Here is a 24246-nt window from a genome sequence, read left to right on the forward strand (position 1 = left end):
GCCCCCATTCAATACCTTACCCTGTGTACTGGCCACATCATTCTCCATGACTATTTTAAAACAAATAGAATTATGGTCACTGGACCCAAAGTACTCACCAACAGGCATTTCTGCCATTTGACCTATTTCATACCCCAGGAGGAGTGCTGCATCCTCTCTTGCAGGTTCCTTTATGTATTGATAAAGGAAGCTTTCTTGGGCATACTTCACAAATTCTACTCTGTCCAAGGCTTTTACACGACGGTTGGTCCATGGAAGTTAAGTTCTCTCACTAATACCATCCTATTCTGTTTGCAACTAGCTGAGTTTATGTTGTGTATCTGCTCCTCCGTTTCCCACTCACTGGTAGGATGGGGGCTTATAATACAATGCCATCAGACCATCCTCTTCTTTTCCAAGTTTAACTCGTATGGCCTCATTGGCTGATGCCCAAGAATATCATTTGTAATGACCATTGTTATGTCCTCTTTCACCAGGAAGGCAACCCTCCCTTTCCACTCTTACCTGCACCTTTGTTAGAGCTGGTATCTACTAGTCCAGCTATTCCCTCGGCCACTTTTCTGTTATGTCTATGATATGCTGCAGAATCTCCATCTGGACTTATCAGTCATCTCAGAACCCACAAACCAGAATGAAGAGAAGTTACCCTTGATGCTGAAGGACTATCTAAGACAAAGAAGATATTATTTTCTGGTCTAGTGTTATAAATTGTGTAATAGCATATTGAATTACTATCAATTGAATATAATAGGAACTGATGTTTCACATTTTAAATGTTGCAGTACCTTTAGACTCCTTGCTATCTCAATGAAAAAAATTTTCTGTAAGTATTCTACATGGTGTTAAATTACTATCACCATAAAAGTGATTCAGCACTCAAGAAGTCATAACTGACAGTGCTATAAATCTAAAACTGCTGGACCACCATTCCTATTACTTGTAAAGCTACTGATGAAATGAAAATTATGTTGCTACTCAGTTTATTAGAAATAGCATCAGAGAAATCTTTTGTTTTCTTAGTCTGACCTCACCAAGCAACAGAATCATTTCAAAATTGAGCTGAAGTTACTTGAGGATGAATTATTAACATGGCTTTCAGCTGCAGACTGGAATTTCCTTGGAGATACATTACTGGTAAAAAATCTTGAAACCACTCAAGATACAGCAGCTGAAATAGAAACAAAGGTACGGAAAAGCCAATGAATACAATATTAAAGGTTTGTTACTGGAAGCTTGTTCCATTTTCACTTGCAAATCCATTGCTTAAATGTTTCATAATGGTGTAAGGTAGGGGTCGCCAACCCGTCCATCGCGATCGACCGGTCGATCTTTGAGACTTTCCCAGTAGATCCCGAAGAAAAATCAAAAATAAATACACAAATACTGTTGTAATGTGAGCATTATAAAAGTAAGTAATACTAATTAGGATAATGGTAATATAGCAATATTTTCACTAAGATAGATAGATATACTTTATTGATCCCGAGGGAAATTGGGTAAAAAGCTATTTGTAAAGAGAGATTGTTTCCGGGTTGCAGGGGTTTAGTTCCGTTCTTTCTGCCCAGTGCGCATGTGTGTAGTTCCCCCGCCATGCACTGCGTTTTCAGCGTAGCCTGTGCTGCATCAAAGTGACCAATCAGATTAGATAAAAGTACAGACTGTCGCAAACATCAATACATGGCAGTGTCCCCAGCCTCCAGGCCGCGAAGCATGCAGTGGTGCAGCGGTAGTCGGGATGCACACAGCACACCTTTAAGAAAAAAAGCCGAAATAAACAAGCTAATTAATTAGGTGCCACCCGGCACGTAAATGCCAGCCCAGATCAGAGGTGATGCAATTGGCAATCGCTCGTGATATCCTGATAGCATAGCGGAGGCTCCATGAAAGAAGGTGAAAACATACAAATTCCATCCAGAATGGGAAGAGGAATTTCTATTTACCTTGGTGAAAGACAAGTGTATATGTGTGTTGTGCAACCAAACACAAGCACTGATTAAAAGAGGGAACCTGGAGCGGCACTGCAACACCAACCACCAGGAATTTAAAGACACCTACCCCCCAAAGAGCACAATTCGTGCCTGGAAAGTTGAGCTGAAATTGGGGTTGAAGGCCCAGCAATCGTTTTCCACAAAACATACTGCTCAAAATAAGACTGCTATTGAAGCATCATGTTGTGTAAGTCACCTTTTGCCCGAACACAAGAAGCCTTTTACAGATGGCGATTTATTCAAGGAAGCAATGGTCATTACCGCAGAGACTGTTTTTAATGACTTTAAAAACAAAAACAGCATCACAACCACAATACGTAATATACTGCTTGGCCCTGCAACAGTGACAAGGAGGGTAAAGTCACTGTCAGAGGATGTGAATATTTTTCACTACAGTTCAATGAATCCCTGGATGTAATGCAAACAGCTCAGCTTATTGTATTTGTCAGAATGGCTTTCCAGGATTTTACAACAAGGGAGGACTTCCTCAATCTTTTGCAATTAAAGGAAAGAATGAGAGGTGAGGATAAATGAGTTTTAAAAAATATGTCCGTGAAAATGACATCCTCATTCATAAACTGGTGGCAATTACTACTGATGGGGCCAAGCAATGCGCGGTGTGCGCGTTGGTTTTATACCACTAAAAGTCAGTGCCTACTTCGGGTCAACTTATAAGACCATAAGACAAAGGAACAGAAGCCAGCCATTCGGCCCATCGAGTCTGCTCCACCATTTTATCATGAGCTGATCCATTCTCCCATTTAGTCCCACTCCCCCGCCTTCTCACCATAACCTTTGATGCCCTGGCTACTCAGATACCTATCAATCTCTGCCTTAAATACACCCAATGACTTGGCCTCCACCTCTGCCCGTGGCAACAAATTCCATAGATTCACCACCCTCTGACTAAAAAAATTTCTTCATATTTCTGTTCTGAATGGGCGCCCTTCAATCCTTAAGTCATGCCCTCTCGTACTAGACTCCCCCATCATGGGAAACAACTTTGCCACATCCACTCTGTCCATGCCTTTCAACATTTGAAATGTTTCTATGAGGTCTCCCCTCATTCTTCTAAACTCCAAGGAATACAGTCCAAGAGCGGACAAACGTTCCTCATATGTTAACCCTCTCATTCCCAGAGTCATTCTAGTGAATCTTCTCTGAACCCTCTCCAACGTCAGCACATCCTTTCTACCAGTGCCTTATAGAGCCTCAACATCACATCCCTGCTCCTATACGCTATTCCTCTAGAAATGAATGCCAACATTGCATTCGCTTTCTTCACTATTGACTCAACCTGGAGGTTAACCTTAAGGGTATCCTGTACGAGGACTCCCAAGTCCCGTTGCATCTCCGAACTTTGAATTCTTTCCCCATTTAAATAATAGTCTGCCCATTTATTATGTATTATCTATGTGAAATTGCATTTTCACAGATGAAAATATTAAATCTAAATACAGGAGTTGATTTACTGACAGACTCCTCACTAGGGCTGGCAACTTTCTCACTCCCAAATAACGGACAAAAGTAGCAGTCAAATCCCGGGACATTTGTGTTTACCCCGAGAAAGACTACCATGACCATGAAGTCTTGCGCGGGCACCTGTGTGCGGCTGCACGTACGTGCCGATTTTTTTTTACCCCACGAACTGGTTTTGGCTTAATTTTCATTATTTCTACTTTATATAGGCTGTGTATTTATCATATCATTCCTGCTTTTACTATATGTTAGTGTTATTTTAGGTTTTATGTGTTATTTGGCATCATTTGGTAGGTTTTTTTTTGGGTCTGGGAACGCTCAAAATTTTTTCCCATATAAATTAATGGTAATTGCTTCTTCAGCGTAAAGCATTTCGACACAAAAGGTTTCATAGGAACGTTCTACCTTAGCGGGGAGGGAATACAGGACAGTTGGCAACCCTACACCTCACAGACTGTCTCAGACTGGCTGTCTGTAGTTATGAGCCAAATTTCAGGGAACTAGCAGAAAGTATTCAGTCCCAGTTATCACACTGAGTGCAAAAGTCAATTTTTATCCATTTATTTTTCATGTTGAAATAAAATTAAATAATGAAACTTAGAATTAAAGGTGTGAAGTATTGTAATATTCTTAAATAAAGACAACTATGGCCTGTTTGATATGCTAGTTACGGTGTTTTCTTGTTTGAATTGATCTGAAAGTTTGACAAAAGTATTTTGTGTAATTCAAATACAATTCGCCCAAATAAAAGGCCTCAAATTGGAAGTACAATCTGAGCTGTTTTTTCTCTAAACGATTTAGTAGGTAGATCTTGCCTTTCACTGAGGTCGAGGTAGGGGACCTTGTAAAAAGGTTGGTCTACCAATAATCATTACTAATCATCTACCCATCATTTTATGAAATTTGAGTGGCAGTTACAATTTCCTTTCTTTAAAAAAAAATTAACCAGTTAGTCCTGGCGAAGGGTCTCGGCCTGAAACGTCGACTGCACCTCTTCCTAGAGATGCTGCCTGGCCTGCTGCGTTCACCAGCAACTTTTATGTGTGTAACCTTGTATATGTTCAGTATACACAGACAATCAAACAGTGAATTCTTGTTTCCCAGTGTCAGGCCAAATCATACAGTCTAGAAGTTGAACTTCGTGGGATCCTACCCTATGTTCTAATGCTATATTCTGTCCATCCATCTCTAGCAATACTTGTCCCCATGCTGCCTCAGCTCATTTACCGCTAAAACCCCATTCATACCTTGTCACTTCCAGACTTGACGTTTTCTATATGATCTTGGACAAATTTCTATGTCTTCTATGAACATTAGTTCATCTTAAAACCAACTATCCATATCATTTCCACGCTAAGTGAGCTCATGTCCTTGTTATTCTGCATGGCCAGTTGTTCCAGTGCGTCAAATTTAAAATTCAGATCCATGTTGTTAAATTCCATCAAGTTCTTTGTCCTTCCCTCTCTGCAGATGTCTCCATCCCAGTCTTCTCCTTTGAACCTCTGACTTTGACATCTGCTGCATCATGTTTTTCTTCTCCTTATCTCATTGCTGGGAATGCCTGGATTCATCTCTGAATTTTCACCTTTCAGCCTACTCCTTGGTGAGTTCCTCTGAATTCTCCTCTTACAGCCAAACATTTTCATCAACCATCCCAATATATTCTTTTAATTTAATGGAAGTCTAATGATGAGAACTAAAGTACTTCAGGAGTGTTGTGGCAAAAAGTGTTGTAGAGCCATATTTAAAGTAACATTTTTGTGACCCATTGCTTCACTTAAACTAAAAATAATTTTGGAGCAAAATCAGTTCGAAAATAGAAAGTCATCAGGCAATTGCTTTAATGATATTTTCAGGATATTTTCACACATCAGAAAGATGCACATCTCAAATCTATTCTGTACTTAATTGTCACCATGACTGACTTCAGCAACCTTGAGTTAAAGAGCAAGTTCTCACTCCTGAATCTCAGTCCACAAATTCCTTTGAAATGAATGTGGTTGGGTTTAGGCCAAGGGCAGAGTCTGAGGTGACTGGGATGTGGTGTGGGCTGTCAAGCAAAGATTACATGCGAATATTGGCCTTTTGAGCCAGGTGTCAGTATGCAAGGGTACACATCTGATCATTCTGAAAAGACCGGGAGATTGACAGTTGCTTAAAAATGTTTGATGCCGCACCTTAATTGTTACTTTTTTTCTTTGCGTAGGCTCTTGAAGCTAAATGTAATGAAGTAACAATCAATGAAGCTCGTGAACATTATCCTCCTGCAGCTGTCAGAGCTTCACTGCTCTATTTCATCATGAGTGATCTAAGTATGATCAATCCTATGTACAGGTTCTCACTCAAGGTTAATATTTTTGCGCACTGTTTGTACATAACCTTTTCACACTCAAAATAAACAGCTAACAATGTGATTATCTTTTAGGCATTTGCTGCTGTGTTTCACAAAGCTATACAACAGACTGAAGAGTCTGGTAATGTTCATGTGCGGGTGACTAATCTAATTGATGCAATCACATACTCAACCTTCCTCTGTGAGCCGTGGGTTATTTGAAAGGGACAAACTTACCTTTACAGCTCAACTGGCATTTCAGGTGTGCATTTGAAACGTCTAACCAAACATTGCGTGGCACTTATATTTTTGTCTCAGAAATGTTAACAACTTAATTTGAACTATGTAGAGTTTTGATATTCTTATATTAGGTATACCAGGATTAGGAAAGTAAAATGTTGACAATGTGGAAGGATTAGTTGTAAAATTAGATATTAAATAATCATTCATGTCAAAATAATAACATTGATTCCAATTTTCCTTGTCTAGTTTTTACTTTTGAAAAAGGAAATAGATGCTCATGAACTTGACTTCTTGCTCAGATTTAATATTGACCATAATTACAACAGTCCTGTGGACTTCCTGTCAAATGCAGCATGGAGTGCAATAAAGGTATATGCTTGTATCTTGCAATCTTGTTTATTTGCAGAAAGAATAGCAGAAGTAAATAACATAAAATTTTTAAAGAGAGTTACTCACTGGCAGCTATGCAGTTGTTCTTTAGATCCTGTATATTTTTGTCAAAATATAATCAGCAATTCAAAATTCCATAACTCGGTTGGACTTGGTAATAAAACTGTACTTTCATTATTGTTGATCTTGTTATGAATTATGCTCATTATCAAGGTAGAAGGGAACAAAGAGGGCCATTTTCATGGGACCCTATCCTGAATGCAATAATTCCATAAATATGCCTAATCATGTTGATGAGGTAATGCATTTAGGCACGCAAAACAGCTATTAGAAACTTGTGTGAGTTAATCAGGGCTAAATGTTTGTTCTTCTATACTTTCCAGAACCTTGATTGCATTGGGACCTGGCTGTCAGACAAGTCAGCAAGGTTATTTTGGATAGATAAACGCTGAGCTTCCTCTTTGCATGTGATAAGTGCTGAGGGATTCATGCAGTTCATACAGGAAGGCCTTAGATTCTCCTGCTTTAGTCATGTGAGGAATCTGTTCATTACATCCTGAAAAAGTAACCATAAGGAATTTCTAATAGTTTCAACAATAAATTTATGAACAGAACCAGGAAATCCCCTCAGTTCTCACACAACCCTGGAACATCTGGACAGCAAAGATGCATATATCAGGATGCTCTTTATTGATTACAGCTCAGCATTTAACACCATCATCCCCTCAAAACTAATCAATAATCACCAAGACCTGGGCCTCAGTTACCCCCTAGTGCAACTGGATCCTGGATTTCCTCAGTCGGTTCGGATTGGCAAAAGCATCTCCTCCACAATCTCAGTCAGCACAGGAGCACCGCAGGAATGTGTGATTAGCCCCCTGCTCTACTCGCTTTACACCTATGACTGTGTGGCTAAGTACAGCGCCAACACCATATACAAGTTTACTGACGACACTACTGTTGGGGGCTGTATCAAAGGTGGTGATGAATCAGCATACAGGAGGGAGATTGAAAATTTGGCTGAGTGGTGTCATAATAATAACCTCCTATTCAAAGTCAATAAGACCAAGGAACTGATTGTAGTCTTGAGGAGAAGGAAATCAAAGGTGCATGATCCAGTAATCATTGGAGGATCAGAGGGTCAGTAGCTTTAAATTCCTAGGTGTCACTATCTCAGAGGACCTGCCCTGGATCCATCATATAAATATTATTGTAAAGAAAGCACGACAGTACCTCTTCTTCCTCAGGAGTCTACAGAGGTTCAGCATGTCATTGAAAACCTTGGCAAACTTCTACTGATGTGTGGTGAAAAATGTGCTGACTGGCTGCATTATGGCCTGGTACAGGAACACCAATGCCTTTGAGCGGAAAATCCTACAAAAGGTAGTGGATTCAGCCCAGTACATCATGGGTAAAATCCTCCCAACCATAGCACATCTACATGAAACATTGCCATGGAAAAGCAGCATCAATCATCAAAGAACCTCACCACCCAGTTTCTCAAACGTCCGGTCATGCTTCCCCCACTGCTCTCCTTCACCATTCCCCATCCCCTTTTCCCTCTCTCACCTTATCTCTTTGCCTATCCATCACCTCCCTCCGATGCTGCTCCTCCCTTTTCTTACTTCCATGGCCTTCTGTCCTCTCCTATTAGATTCCCCCTTCTCCAGCCCTGTATCTCTTTCATTAGCCAGCTTCCTAGCTCTTTACTTCATCCCTTCCCCTCCCTGTTTCACCTATCACCTTGTGTTTCTCTCTCCTCCCCCACCTTTTAAATCTACTCCTCATCTTTTTTTTCTCCAGTCCAGCTGAAAGGTCTCGGCCCAAAACGTCGACTATACTTTTTACCGTAGATGCTGCCTGGTCTGCTGAGTTCCTCCAGTATTTTGTGCATGTTGCTTGAATTTCCAGCATCTGCAGACTTTCTCTTTTCCATGCTCTTTTCTTGCTGCTGCCATCAGGCAGAAGGTACAGGTACCTCAGGACTTGAACCACCAAGTTCAAGAACAGTTACTTCCCCTTAACCATCAGGCTCTTAAGCAAAAGGGGATAGCTACACTCATTTAAGGTCTCTGTTATATTATTTCATGCTCATTATTTATTGCTATTTATTTATAGCTGTATTTGCACAGTTTGTGTACAGTTAACAGTTCCTGATGCTTGCAATTTACAGTTACTGTTCTATAGATTAGCTAAGTATGCTCGCAGAAAAAGAATCACAGTATTGTATGGAGTGACATGTATGTACTCTGATAATAAATTTTACTTTGAACTCTGAACTTCTGAACTTTTAGTTCTTAACTTCACTTACATATCTGACTGTAATAATCCCTAACCTGCTAACTGATTCCAGCAGGCAATGGGTTTGCATTCAAAATACAAGAAAGGAACAACCTTATACTAACACTACACCTGGGTGTAGGTGTTCAGATTCAAGATGGAGCAGCAACATTATTTTCCATTTCTTAAACACGTTTTGGCTCCCATTTGCAAACACAGGAATACACAATTAATCCTGATAAATCTCCTTTGATGTCAAATACTTATTACCTTTAATAAACAAATTAGGAAAGGACGTAAGATTCTAAAAAGTCAATTTGATCATATATGGGATGTTCTGATGAAAGGTTATTGGCCTAACGCTGTCTTCTCACTATTTAACTGTTGAGAATTACCAGCACTTTTTGTTTTATCTTGGTATTGGACTTTGATTTTTTTTTTTTTGCAATACTATTAATGAAATAGAAATGTAATCTTCATGCGTATTTGTGCCCACAGACAATGAGCTTCATGGATGAGTTTCGTGGTTTGGACAGGGATATTGAAGGTTCAGTCAAACGTTGGAAAAAATTTGTTGAATCCGAATGCCCAGAAAAAGAAGAGTTTCCTCAAGAATGGAAAAACAACAGCTCTCTTCAGAAACTTATTATGATGCGTGCTTTGCGTCCCGATCGCATGACGTATGCAATAAGGTAATCTGATCATTATGCACTGTTATAATTACTTATTCTACAGAATCTTTAGAACCTTGGTATCTTAAAGTACTTAACAGCTAATTATTTAATTTTGAAGGTGACATACTGTTGCAGTCTGTGCAATCTTGCTTGAAATAAAAATTAGGTAGTATTTATTATGATCCAGTTCCTTAAGGTTGTCATAGCCGGGGGAAGTAGTGGAGATAAGCTCCTACTATTTATTAAATGTTCCCAATTGCGAGCACCTCAAGTAGCCTCTGACAACCAAGTCCAATTCCTGGCCTTCACGTGTGGCTCATCCATAAGTCTGGTGGGACTGTTTCCACCGAAAGGAGAAAGGGCAAAGGTGGGTCATTGGCGCCTTCAAGCTGAACCAGTCACTTCAGCCAGTTAGGGTTCATCAGCTGTGCTTGGCAGCTCATCTAGGAGAAGGAAACTCTGATCTCAAACCTCCACTGCCTTGGGATTATACCCACTCACAGGGAAAGCTTCAGGAGTAAACCCCAAAGGAAAAATCCAGAGCTGGAGTTCAACTATGACTGGCAGCTCCCGTGACGCCGCTGGTTGGTGCCAAACTATCAATCTCTACTGCTCCTTTGGATTCATCAGCTGCTTGGAGAGAAGGAGTTTGCTTCATGGACAACATCCTGCTTTTCATATCGTACTGCCTTGCAGATCAGATAGACAGCCGGCAGTCAACGTCCATGGTCGACCCTGATCAATGACACTTATTGTGATCCAAAGTACTCATTACCTAATGAAGTACTTTAGACTCTGCAATATTGGTAAAACAGATACTTATAAAGCTATTTCTTTTGTTGTGAGGACACGAAAATCTAGAATTGCTTCACATTTGCAGTTGATTAGTTCTTTGATCTCCTTATCGTCAGTCCCAATTTTCTTTGGTAGACAAGTAAAGAATCTCTGCACAGATACAAGACATTATGGACCTCACAGCTGCCCCAAAACTGTAGAAACTATGGCTCCTGGAATCTGGGAGTTGACAGAATTTTGAGAAGAAATGCTTTTGTGGTATCCACGAGACACACTCTTGCTTCAGTGCTTGTTCTGAAGATGATGCCTGACCTGCCTCACCCAGTGTGGCAATGTCAAGGTCAAAGCTTCTGAATTACCCGAGGTACGATAGCATAGCAATATTCACATCCACTGCTGTTGGGCTTGTCGACAAAGGTACTTATGCTCACAACTTCTCCTTTCATTCCATTCCTTTTTCTCTAATAAAAAGTGTAGCTATGTGTCCACACACCCAATCCATACCTTTTTTTTGGTGGATGAGTGGAACTATCCTTGTTCCAGACTGTTAGGGATCATTCCCTCAGTTCTTTCTCCAAAGCTATAATGACCGCATTGGTGCCATATCCTGTACCCATGTAAAACTTGACAATTTCTCCATTTTTCCTGCTAGTTTCCATCCTGTTCTGTTGTTCATGTTGTCCATCTCCCAAGTTTGCCTTTCTAGATCTCTCAACCTCCATCTCAGGAGACAGAAAAGTCACTAATATCTCTTACAAGTCCATAGTCTCCCACAGCTGCCTTGACTATGCATCCTCTCATCTGCCGTCTGCAAGGATGCTGTTTCTTCTTCCCAGTTTCATCATCTCTCTCACACTTGTTCCACTAATGGGCACTTACACTCTGGTGCTCCCGCAATGTTCTGCAACACAGTTTTCCCTCTGTCATTGTGGAAGGAGCTCTCAACAGAGAAGGTTCTGGGCCCTGAGATCTAGGAAGAAATGAGTGACTTGAGTTTAAAGGCTTCGACGATAATTTGATGGACGGGTATGCCTGAGATCAGTCGGGGAAGAGGACCAAGGATTAATTTTTAAAAATTGAACGGTCACATTGCCAAATATGATCAAATGATGATGAGCAAATATGGCCAGTGAAATTTAAACTAGGCCTGCACTCCATGTGTGTTGGTAAGCTCAGGCAATCAAAGCTGTGCTGAGCCAAGATGAATTTGATCAAGAAGTGACCTAGTTTGGATAATTATGGAAGCCAGTGATAGACTGAAAGTAAGGTAAATGAATGCAGAAAAAAGAAAACATAAGCAAAAGCAATAGCCACTGTTGGGAAAGTAACAGCTAGTTTCACATCTCAGGGCAATAATCATACAACATTATTGCAAGCTGAAGCAAAGTTTTTAACATCTTTTTTCACTTGTAATGATTAAACTTTGTAGCGTTCCTCCAGTTTCTTTTATCATAAGTAATGTTAAAGAATTTTTAGGATAAAAAGAGTTGTAGATGAGTGTGTCCTCACAAAAGCATTCAGTCTTCCCCAAGCGGAAGCCCTGGATGAACCATGAGATCCGCAGTCTGCTGAGAGCCAGGTCAGTGGCAGTCAGGTCTGGTGATCAAGTACCGGTAAAATACAAGAAGTCCAGGTATGATCTCCAGGTAGCCATTTCACTTGTGCAGTGACAGTTCTGGACCATCTTGAATCACTGAAGAATGGTCAACAACTGTGACAGGGCTTGAATGCTCTCATCTCCTACAAAGTGAAACCAAGTGACATAGGTGACAGCAAGGGTTCACTCCCAGATGAGCTCAATGCCTTTTTAGCTCACTTTGACCATCAAAATATGGAGGCACTTTCATGAGCTACCATGCAGCTTCTGAAGACCCTTTGATTTCACTCTCTGAGGCCGAAGTGAGACCATCCTTCAGGAGGGTGAACCCATGAAGGGTTACCTGGCTGAATACTAAACAGCTGTGCTGATCAACTAGCTGGAGTGCTCACCGATATCTTTGACATCTCACTTTGGCAGTCTTAGGTACCCATTTTCTTCAAGCAGGCTTCAATTATACCAGTGCCCAAGAGAGCGTGGTAACCTGCCTCAATGCCTATCATTCCAGTAGCACTTTCATCCACTGTGATGAAGTGCTTTGAGAGGTTGGAGATGAAGCATATCAACTCCTGCCTTGGAAATGCTCCAGTTTTCCGACTGTCACAACAGATCTACAGCAGATGCCATTTCCTTGTCTCTTCACTCAACCCAGGAACATCTGGATAGCAAAGGTGCATATATCAGGATGCTCTTTATCGGCTACAGCTCAACATTCAAACCCTCAAGATTAATCAATAAGCTTCCAGACCTAGTCTTCAATACCTTTTTATGCAACTGACTTTCCGTTTTCCTCACTTGCAGGCTCCAGTCAGTTCAGATTGGCGACAGCATCTCCTCCACAGAAGCACCACAAAATTGTGTGCTTAGTCCCCACTCTACTCGCTTTACACTTGTGTCTATAAGCTAAGCACAGCTCCAATGCCTTATTTAAATTTGCTAATGACACCACTGTTTTTGGCCGAATCAAAGGTGGTGATGAATCAGAGAGCGATGAATACAAATTAAGGGGCCACAACAACAACCTCTCATTCAATGTCAGTAAGACCAAGAAACTGATTATTGACTTCAGGACGCAAACACGAGGAAATCTGCAGATGCTGGAAATTCAAGCAACACACATCAAAGTTGCTGGTGGATGCAGCAGGCCAGGCAGCATCTCCAGGAAGAGGTACAGTCAACGTTTCGGGCCGAAACCCTTCGTCAGGACTAACTGAAAGAAGAGCTAGTAAGAGATTTGAAAGTGGGAGTGGGAGGGGGAGATCCAAAATGATAGGAGAAGACAGGAGGGGGAAGGATGGAGCCAAGAGCTGGACAGGTGATTGGCAAAAGGGATATGAGAGGATCATGGGACAGGAGGCCCAGGGAGAAGGAAAAGGGGGAAGAGAGGGAAATCCCAGAAGATGGGCAAGGGATATAGTCAGAGGGACAGAGGGAGAAAAAGGAGAGAGAGAGAGAAAGAATGTGTGTATATAAATAAATAACGGATGGGGTACAAAGGGGGAGGTGGGGCATTAGCAGAAGTTTGAAAAGTCAATGTTCATGCCATCAGGTTGGAGGCTACCCAGACGGAATATAAGGTGTTGTTCCTCCAACCTGAGTGTGGCTTCATCTTTACAGTAGAGGAGGCAGTGGATAGACATATCAGAATGGGAATGGGATGTAGAATTAAAATGTGTGGCCACTGGGAGATCCTGCTTTCTCTGGCGGACAGAGCGTAGGTGTTCAGCAAAACGATCTCCCGGTCTGCGTCGGGTCTCGCCAATATATAGAAGGCCACATCGGGTGAACCGGACGTCCCATGATCCTCTCTTATCCCTTTTGCCAATCAACTGTCCAGCTCTTGGCTCCATCCCTCCCCCTCCTGTCTTCTCCTATCATTTCAGATCTCCCCCTCACCCTCCCACTTTCAAATCTCTTAGTAGCTCTTCTTTCAGTTAGTCCTGACGAAGGGTCTCAGCCCGAAACATCAACTGTACCTCTTCCTAGAGATGCTGCCTGGCCTGCTGCGTTCACCAGCAACTTTGATATGTGTTGCTTGACTTCAGGAGGAGGTCCATGTTGTCATTTCAGAGGGTCTGTCCTGGGTCCAGCATGTAAGTGCCATTACAAAGAAAGCACAGCATCGCGTCTAGTTTGCAAAGATCTGGATGTCATCTAAACCGTTGACAAACTTCAATAGATGCATGGTGGAGAGTATATTGACACGTATGGTCACAGTCTGGCATAGAAATAGCAGTGCCCTTGAATGGAAAAACCTACTAAAGTGGTGGATATGGCCCAGGCCATCATGGATAAAGCCCTCCCCACTGTTGAGCACATCTATATGGAGAACTGTCACAGGAAAGCAGCATCCATCACTAACAACCCGTACAAACCAGGCCATGCTCTCTTCTCACTGCTGCCATCAGGAAGAAGGTACAGGAACCTCAGGACTCACACCACCAGGTTCAGGAACAGTTATTACCCCTCAATGAGGCTCTTGAACCAAAGAAAATGACTTAACTCAACATCACTTGTCCCATCACTGAACTGTTCCCATGACCTATGGACTCACCTTCGAGGACTCTTCATCTCATGTTCTCTATACTTGTTGCTTATTTATTAATTAATATTATTAGTTTTTACTTTCTTTTTGTATTTGCACAGTTTGTTGTCTTTTGTACATTGATTGTTTGACTGTCCTGTTGGCTGCAGTCTTTCATTGATTGGACTGTGTTTCTTGTACTTACTGTGAATGCCTGTACGAAAATGAATCGCAGGTTTGTACGTGGTACTTTGATAATAAATCTACTTTGAACTTTGATATATGTACCTTGATGTTAAATCTACTTTGAACTTTGTGACTGTTAACATTTGCAATAAACTAATGATGAATGCTTTTACAGAAAATTTGTGGAGGAGAAGCTTGGAACAAAATACGTTGAGGGCCGTCAGACAGAATTCATTAAATCATTCAGAGAAAGTAATCCTGCATCTCCAGTCTTCTTCATTCTGTCTCCTGGTGTTGATCCACTGAAAGATGTCGAGGCCTTGGGTGCGTATGCTACTAGAACAGGCACAGAAATATATTCATTTCAAATTAATGTGCATGTATATTCAGTGGTCACTATGGGAATTGCAAGTCCAAGAGACCTTCTGTGACTCTAAGGATGTTGTGGTAAACTGTTAGATTATCTTTAGCTTTTCCTTTTGCATCCGATTGTTCTTCTGTATTCATTTCAATTAATTGCTCAATTCCATATCAGACTATTTATGGTATTTGCCTTTGCCCTGATAGCTGTTGATGATTTTTTAAAAAGCATAAATTTCAATGGGCCTTTGTAACTTGTTAAAAATTTATTCTAATATTTATGGGATAATCAACAATCTTATTGTTTTAGCTAGCTGATGATTTAGTCACAGTGGGTTGAATAAAACCCACTGTTCTAACTTGCTGCTGTGGTTTCTACTTGCTTACCCTCTCTGTCTGAATAACGAAGGAAAGAGGGTCAGCAAGGTGACATCCTGTGCTTAAGATTTGTCATTAGCCAAACGTAATGAACTGGACTTGAATTCTGACTGCGTTTTCTTTTTCTTTTTCTTTTTGTTCTTTTCAAATCTTTTTATTATTATTATTATTCAAAAAATAACACGAGTACATCGAAATAAGCAACACTTACAATGTCGCAAGGAAAAAAGCATATTAAAGATTGAAAAATGTTTGTGATAATAATAAAAAACTCTACTAAGCAGAAAAGTGAGAATAAAATCCCCATTTGGTGTACAACCCCGGAGCCATGTGTCGAACAAAAAGCTTCTAAAGATAAACATCAAACCGCTAGCAAGAAAAAAAATACCAGAAATTTACAATTAGATCGTGGAGAAAATCTAACAATTAACTCAAATGATAATAACGAGCAAATGAACCCCATCTTTTCTCAAAATTGAATAAAGGTTCAAAGGTTCGACCTCTAATTTTCTCCAAACTAAGACGTAGCATCATTTGAGAGAACCATTGTGACAAAGTAGGAGCTGATGTATCCTTCCACTTCAACAAAATGGCCCTCCTGGCTATCAATGTAACAAATGCAACAATATGTTGGTCAGACACAGAGATACCACGGATATTTTGAGAAATTATTCCAAAAAGCACAGTTAATTTGCTAGGTTGTAAATTAGTTTTAAGTGCTTTAGAAATTGTTGAAAAAACTGACTTCCAGAACTGTTCCAGGATAGAACAAGATCAAAGCATATGTGTCAGTGTAGCTGTCTTAGTTTTACATCTATCACAATAACTATCAACATTAGGAAATATTTTAGACAGTCTCTCCTTCGTCAAATGGTAACGATGTACAATTTAAAATTGAATCAGTGAATGACTAGCACAGATCGAAGAAGAGTTAACCAGCTTCAGAATCCGCGTCCAATCCTCCGTCATAAAAGTCAAATTGAGTTCCTTTTCCCAATCTTGTTTAATCTTAAAGGATGCTTATCCCATTGTAATAATAAATTATAAATTCTTCCAATAGAACCCTTCATCGCAGGGTTCATACTCATTATAATATCTAACAGGTCAGCCTCCAATATGTAAGGAAAATTACTTAAATATTTTTGTAAGAAATGTCTAACTTGGTATTGTAAAAAGTGTGAGTATGAAAGAGAATATTTATCAACTAATTGTTCAAAAGACATCAATCTATCTTCTTAAATAAATCCAAAAAAGAATTAATACCTTTATTTTTCCAAAGTAAAAAAATTGGATCACTCAAAGAAGGCTTAAAAAAGTAATTTCGATAAATTAAACTACAAAGTTTAAATTTTTTAAGATTAAAAAATTGCAGAACTGGAGCAAAATTGTAAAGAATGCTTAATTACAGGGTATAAGTTTAAATTGGCAACTTTAGCTAATTGTATAGGTAAAGCAACTCCCAATAACGAGGTTAAGTAAAACTGTTTCACAGCTTTCAATTCCAGGTCTACCCAAATTGGCCGATCGTTACCCAATATAACCAAAAGGACGTGTCTCGCACATTAACAGCCCAGTAATATATTCTTAAATTAGGCAAAGCAAGACCTCCATCCTTTTTCAACTTTTGTAAGTGATATTTACTAATTCTTGGTCTTTTATTATTCCAAATAAAAGATAAAATAATAGAATCAATCTGATCAAAAAAACTTCTTAGTCAAAAAAAGGGATATTCTGAAATAAATGTAAAAATTTTGGTTAAATCATCATTTTAACTACGGCATATGGATATGACCGACAAGTGAAAATGTAAGTGGACTCCATCTACTAATAAATACTTCATAAAGTCTACCAAGGGAACGAAATTGGCTTTATAGAGATCCTTATATTTTTTAGTAATAACACCTAAACATCTAAAAGAATCCGTGACTTTAAAAGGAGTATTATCATACTATTAGAGACAGATTCATTTAAAGGAAACAATTCACTTTTACTACAAATTTATTTTATATCCTGAAAAATCTCCAAATTCACTGAATAATCTTAGCAAGGCAGGAATAGATTCTTTGGGATTAGATATATAAACCAATAAATCGTCAGCGTAAAGAAAAATCTTATGAATGGTCTCATTCACAAAAATCCCATGAATATTTTTAGCTTCATGAAGAGCAATAGTAAGGGGTTCTAATATTAAATTAAATAACAAAGGACTTAATGGACAACCTTGTCTTGTCCTCCGTGAAAGCTGAATAAAAGGAGACCTACAGTTGTTAGTAATAACAGTAGCAATAGGAGCTTTATATATCATTCTAATCCAATCATTAAAATTAACACCAAAGCCAAATTTCTCTAACACATTAAATAAATATTTCCATTCAACGCAGTCAAACGCTTTTTTAGCATCCAAAGAAACGACGCATTGTAGAGTTTTAAAAGAGGACGAATATATAACGTTAAATAGTCTCTGAACATTTGAAAAAGAATAATGACCCCTTATAAAGCCTGTCTGATCTTTAAAAATAATTTTACCTAAAATATTCTCCAACCGATTGGCCAATATCTTTGACAGAATCTTAGCATTGACATTCAATAATGAAATAGGTCTATATGAGGCACAGTCAGTAGGACCTTTATGCCTTTTAAGAATCAAAGAAATAGAAGCCTCATAGAAAATAGAGGGTAAATCACCTTTCACAAAAGAATCCTAAGACATTTCCAACATATATGGAGAAAGCAATTTTCCAAATGTTTTATAAAATTCTACAGGATAGCCATCAAGTCCAGGGGCCTTACCAGATTGCATTGAAAAAATAGCTTTATGAGTTTCAGCTTCATTAATTTGGGCATCAAGCATTTTTTGATCCTCAACGGAAATTTTAGGAAAAGCAATCTTTCGTAAGAAAGCATTCATTTCAGAAGAATCTACTGGACATTGAGATTTATAAAGTTCAGTATAAAAATCTTGAAAAATCTTATTAATTTCTTCATATTTCCAAGCCAAGGTACCATCTTTCCTACGAATTTTCAAAATTTACCTTTTGGCTCCAGCCGTTTTTAATTCAGATGCGAGCAGTTTATTTTTATCTCCAAACATATAAAATTGGCTCTTTAACTTAAACAAGTAGCCTTCAATGGGATGAGTTAGTAATAGGTTATATTGTGATTGAAGTTCCACCCTTTGTTTGAATAAATCAATATTAGAGGAACTTGCATAAATATTATCTAAATCTTTAATTTGTTTTGAAATCTTATCTAATTCTGCTTTAGTCTGTTTTTTAAGCTTAGCTGAATAAGAAATGATCTGACTACATAAAAACGCTTTAAATGTATCCCATATAATTAATTTGGACGTGCCCCCTATATCATTAAAAAGAAAAAACTCATGTGACTGCATTTTGATCAGGTGTCCTGCAAAAGGCCTTTGAACAGTTTTTAAATATTCTTGACAAAAATATTTAAAACTGGCTCAAGTACACTTCATAAAAGTTGCTGGTGAATGCAGCAGGCCAGACAGCATCTCTAGGAAGAGGTACAGTCCGAAAAGTCACCAGCAACTTCTATGCAGACATCCCACCTCTCCCGGAACTTCCAGGAGTCTACCGCATATTAATAGTGGCTCCCTGATGCCCGCAAATTATATACAATATCACGGAAATCAATTTTTTTGAGAACGAGTGAGAGAAAAGCAAGAGAAAGCACGAGAGAGAGAGCAAGTGAGAGTACTTGAGAGCGCGCGAGCGACCGAGAGAGAGAGAGCACGCCATTGCAGAGTGTTCCAAAAAAAATAAAATGTACGTCACCCCAGACTACCCTAAAGTGTACCCCTGCCTAATAGGGGTCAAAATAATGACAGGTTGCTCGCTGCATTGTTTGCAACAATGATTTTTCTATTGCCCATGGTGGGTTAAGACTGTGAAGGACATGTTGAGGTGAGTTTAACAGGTGTCATTCACTCATTAGCATAGCTAACGTTATTTAAACTAGCTGGCCAGCTGCTAAGGAGCTACTCTATTGCAGACATCCCACCTCTCCCGGATGTCTCCCGCAAATTGATGGTGCTACCTCCCTGAAATGAGTTTTTGCAGGGTGGGATGTCTGTTTATGTGTGTTGCTTGAAATTCCAGCATTTGCAGATTTCTTCATGTTTGCAAGTACACTTCATGTCTATTTTGTAAATTATTTATTAAAACATTAAAATATTAATACTTTACAGTCTTAGAAATGAACCTGAAACTTTAAGCCAAAAAAAATTATGCGGTTAACTGCACATGTCTTTATTATTAAGGATCGGCAATACCATTTTAACAATTGGGGTGGCACTCTGTACACCTGCGGTCCCTGGCAGATAGTTGAGGAACAGATATATTTCACATCTGGCACTGACATCGGTGAAGCACTGAAGAGTGAGCACCACTTTGCTGGCATTATTGTATGGAAATGAAAGTAAACTCGTACAATCTGGCCCCTTACTTCACCATAACCCTTCCACCACATAGATTTAAAATCTTCTGCATCCCCTTTTTAAATTTTGACTTGGTTCAGGTTAGAAATTTGGTGTCAGGAAAGGCATGTGAATGCAGTTCTGCTTGGTGGCTATTTCTGCTTTCATGCATGACCCTTGCAGCAAAGTTTGGTCACACATGAGGTACAAAGTGCTTTTTTAGTCAAGTGACCCTGGCAATGGCAGAACCCAAACTGAGCATCAATAAGCAGGCAAATGTTGGATTAATGCCACTTGAATGGACTGTTAACACCTTCCAGCTTCTTGCTGATTGCAAGAAGAGTTGGTGATGATTAATTGCATTACTGCTCTTTTGTGATGGTTTATGGGCAGTGGGGCAGTCAGTGGTTTCATTCTGGCAGAGTGGTGATTAGAGGGTAAGGGCTGGGAGGGTAAAGGCAGGGGATTAGGGGATAGGAATTAGGTAGGTAGAATAAGTGTGAGAAGGCCTTGAGGACATCACCTGGTTGTGAATGAAATACAGAGGACCACTCTGGAAGTTAGATGTTGGACCCAACAAGAAATTTGCTTTTAATTGGCAGCAGCCCCAAACCATTTGGTTCAGGCCTGCTTTTATTGCAATTTGTCCAAAATATGCATTGCAGTCTATTTGGCGAGGCTGTATACATCCAGTGGACTCCTACACCAAATGAACACACTTCCAACTGAAAAGCATAAAATCAAATTTTGACAGAATCCTATCACATGGAGAATAAAAGGTTATACCAAACAGTGTAACCTTAAAGCTCTAATTTGTTTTTATCAAACCTTTCATTCATTATAACAGCAAATATGAAGCAGTTGATTTTTAATTAGATTCAGAAACTTTTGGGCTTCCAGCCAAGTACAGGTATGGATTTTAATTGACATTTCAATGACAAACTCTGCTGTCTTAATCAAGAATGATGCCTGGGCATGTCTAGTCCAGAGGTATTTATACCCCGGTCATCTGTTCCTCCTGATTGGTTAGTCCTCATCCAATCAGGCTTCCACTGTCCCACCTTGTTTACAATTGAACGCCAGCTCTTACTTAGAGCGAGACCTTCATCTTTGTTAAAAATCCTTTTCTTCTAGTTTTATTTCAATGGTTTTCTTCACTAGGCGGTCCCAAAAGCCAATGGTGCGATACTGTAGTTATGTGCCATCGAAGTTGAAAATCAAAACCTGAACCCGGCTGGAAGCCTGAGAAGAGTTTATTTGTCATTTACACCGGAAAAGCACTAGACGCGTTTTAGATTCAGAAACTTAGATCTCAAAATTTAAAACAATGTCATGATTTCATTCAGTATAAAATCAGAGGGAGAACAAAACTTGTACCGTCTTTTCATCGCCATTCTTATTTCTGTTGTGATCATCCCAACCGTGTTCAAAGTTCAAAAGTTTTAAGTACATTTATTATCAAAGTATGTATACTATATACAACCTTGAGATTCGTCTCCTTACAGGCAGCCACAAAACAAAAAAACCCAATATACAGTTAAAAATATACTTGGATCTAAAAGAAATTGAGAAGGTTCCGCATTAATGATTATGATCCAATATATTAGGATGTACTGGTGTTCTCACTAATATATTGGCATGAGTAGAAGATTGGCTGGCTAATAGGAAATGGAAAGTAGACACAACTAGATCTTTTCTACAAAAAATGATGCAAACAATAAAAGTAAGCATGTCTTTTCTAATGTGTGTCTTCTCTCTCCATGTTCCTTTATTCACAACATTTGCTGTATAGACATTGAACATCATCACCTTCTGTTGTATTTTGTTACCTTAAGAAAATCTGATTCACTGATGGACAATCTTGCATCAACTTGTACTTTGTGTTCAATGCGATCAGAGAGCCATGAAATGTCAGAACACACCAAATATCTTCAGTCTACCTTCAGCAACAATCAATCATTTCCACTGTTAGTGAAGGAACATAGGGGAATTTTCAGAATGAAATGATAAAAACCCTCAGACAAAAATAAAATGGCACACTATGTGAAGCACTGCTTAAGGTTTATTAGAAATTTGATGGCATATAATTTTGGTTAAAATGTTTTGAAAGCTTACGTATGAAGCTGCAAAGAATGCTTAAGTTTTGGTACTTGCAGTGGCCTGAGTATAGAGTATACAGTATACCTAACATGTGTACATAACTGTTACAAACTCTGTATTTATGACATATTGAATAATGCCATTTTTGTAGCTCTTGGTTTCTTTTTGCTTCCTGTGACAAGAATGGAGCAAAGCTAAATGGGAAGTGGCTGTCTCTGGCACTCAAAACTGGTACCGCGAAGCATTATAGAAAAAAAACATAGAAAATAGGTGCAGGAGTAGGCCATTCGGCCCTTCGAGCCTGCACCGCCATTTATTATGATCATGGCTGATCATCCAACTCAGAACCCCGCACCAGCCTTCCCTCCATACCCCCTGATCCCCGTAGCCACAAGGGCCATATCTAACTCCCTATTCCTGGTGTGGCGGCGGAAGGATAGAGTGAGTGCAGATGTGCGAGAAATGTTAGAGATGTGGGGGAGGGTAGCACTGATAGTAGAGGAAGGGAAGTCCCTTTCTTGAAGAAGGAGGATGTCTTAGTTGTTCTGGAATGAAAAGCCTCATCGTGAGACCAGACGCAGCGGAGACGAATGAACTGAGAGAAGGGGATGGCACTTTTACAAGTGACAGGGTGGGAAGAGGTATAGTCTAGGTAGCTGTGAGAATCAGTGGATTTGTAAAAGATATCAGTAGATAGACTGTCTCCAGAGATGGAAACAGAGAGATCAAGAAAGGGAAGGGAAGTGTCAAAAATGGACTAAGTAAATTTGAGGGCAGGGAGGAAGTTGGAGGCAAAGTTGATGAAATCGATGTGCTCAGCATGGATGCAGGAAACAGCACTAATGCAGTCGTCAATGTAGCATAGGAAGAGTTGGGGAACGATGCTGATGTAGTCTTGGAACATGAATTGTTCCATGTAGCTGATGAAAAGGAAGACATTGCTGGGACCCATGGCTACACCTTCGATTTGAAGGAAGTGGAAGGAGCCAAAGGAGAAATTATTGAGGGTGAGGGCTAGTTCCATCAGATGGAGGGGACTGGTGGCAGAAGAGAATTATCTATTAATTATATATTATTAATATTATATATATATATATTAATAATTATCTATTACATTCATGATGTCATCAAGAATATTATCTGGTGGATATGCAATTGTGATGACAGAGCAAGAGGATTTAGCTTTTCTTTAGTTTTTACTGATTAGCTACGCTACAAGATGATGTTGGGTCAAAGTTAAATGATGGCTTTAAGGATTCTTGACAATATTGTGTCAGCTGAGTGAAACTAATGTTATTTTTCTGGACTCTTATTATACTGAATAATATTGTCTATCTTACTAGATGGGGACAATGTATATGTCTTTTAGAAAATATTTATTCAGTCAAAATAAACTATTGCTTAAATATTTTGTAATATATCATCCAATTCAGGAAAAAAGCTTGGTTTCACTATTGATTCCGGAAAACTTCACAATGTTTCCCTTGGGCAAGGACAAGAGGCAATTGCTGAACAAGCTTTGGTAAAAGCTTCTGAAGAAGGACACTGGGTTATCCTGCAGGCAAGTTAAGCTGCACTGCTGATATGTATTTCTTTTCACAACTTGAAGTAAACATTGTTCTGTGAAAAGGAAGTCATACACGACCAATTGATTGGAATTCATTGACGACGCAGCACATGGATAAAGTAGATCTGAAGAAGGTGCTATCATTGGAGTTCTAGAAGATGTTTGAGAAGGTGCCACATCAATAATTATTATGGACAATAATAATCCAATATATCAGGATGTGTTGATGTTGTATCTGATACATTGGCATGAATAGAAGATTGGCTGGCTAACAGGAAATGGAAAGTAGACATAAGTAGATCTTTTTTCTGATTGATAAGATGTCATGAGTGATGTGTTATAGGGATTCAATGCAGGGGCTTCAACTTCGGTAGGCAGTGTAAGTGACTTGGACGAAAGCATGGATGCTAAATTTGCTGATGACACAAAGATTAGAAAATGAATTATGAAATGTATATGAATAGATTAAATGAGTGCAGAGAAAACCTGTAAACTGGAGTGTAATGTAGAAAAATAAGAGACTTTCCACTTCAGGAGGAAAATAAGGTGGAAACATGAGGTTTAAAAAAAATACAGGACTGGATATATAAACATTCGGATAGACATGAACTGATTAAGGATAGTCAGCATGGTAGGTCATGTCTAACCAATTTCATAGTTTTTCGAGCAAGTTACCAGGAAAGTGGATGATAGCAAGGCAGTGGATGTTGTCTGCGTGGACTTCAGTAAGGCACTTGACAAGGTCCCGCATGGGAGGTTAGTCTTCAAGGTTCAGTGGCTTGGCATTCAGAATGAGATAATAAATTGGATTCACATTGGCTTTGTGGGAGAAGCTAGAGGGTGGTAGTAGAGGGTTGCCTCTCTGACTGGAGGCCTGTGACTGGTAGTGTGCCCTAGGGATCAGTGCTGGGTTCT

The 24246-nt window shown here is 39.4% G+C and overlaps 2 protein-coding genes across 2 annotated transcripts in view; both read left to right on the forward strand.

The window, feature by feature from the left end:
- The window catches only part of LOC140198762 (dynein axonemal heavy chain 17-like), a 29828-nt gene extending 28625 nt beyond the window's left edge, over positions 1 to 1203 (forward strand). Inside the window, exon 7 of the mRNA XM_072259773.1 lies at positions 1021 to 1203. Coding sequence (XP_072115874.1) covers positions 1021 to 1203 — 183 coding nt within the window. The remainder of the gene's footprint in view (positions 1 to 1020) is intronic.
- Positions 1204 to 5022: 3819 nt separating this feature from the next.
- The window catches only part of LOC140199572 (dynein axonemal heavy chain 11-like), a 47262-nt gene continuing 28038 nt past the window's right edge, over positions 5023 to 24246 (forward strand). Inside the window, 8 exon segments of the mRNA XM_072261870.1 lie at positions 5023 to 5070; positions 5674 to 5814; positions 5893 to 5996; positions 5998 to 6061; positions 6289 to 6411; positions 9211 to 9404; positions 14664 to 14812; positions 23198 to 23325. Of these exon segments, the coding sequence (XP_072117971.1) occupies positions 5767 to 5814; positions 5893 to 5996; positions 5998 to 6061; positions 6289 to 6411; positions 9211 to 9404; positions 14664 to 14812; positions 23198 to 23325 (810 nt within the window). The 5' untranslated portion in view covers positions 5023 to 5070; positions 5674 to 5766.

Source organism: Mobula birostris, chromosome 6 (assembly GCF_030028105.1).
Source record: "Mobula birostris isolate sMobBir1 chromosome 6, sMobBir1.hap1, whole genome shotgun sequence".
Classification (NCBI taxonomy): domain Eukaryota; kingdom Metazoa; phylum Chordata; class Chondrichthyes; order Myliobatiformes; family Myliobatidae; genus Mobula; species Mobula birostris.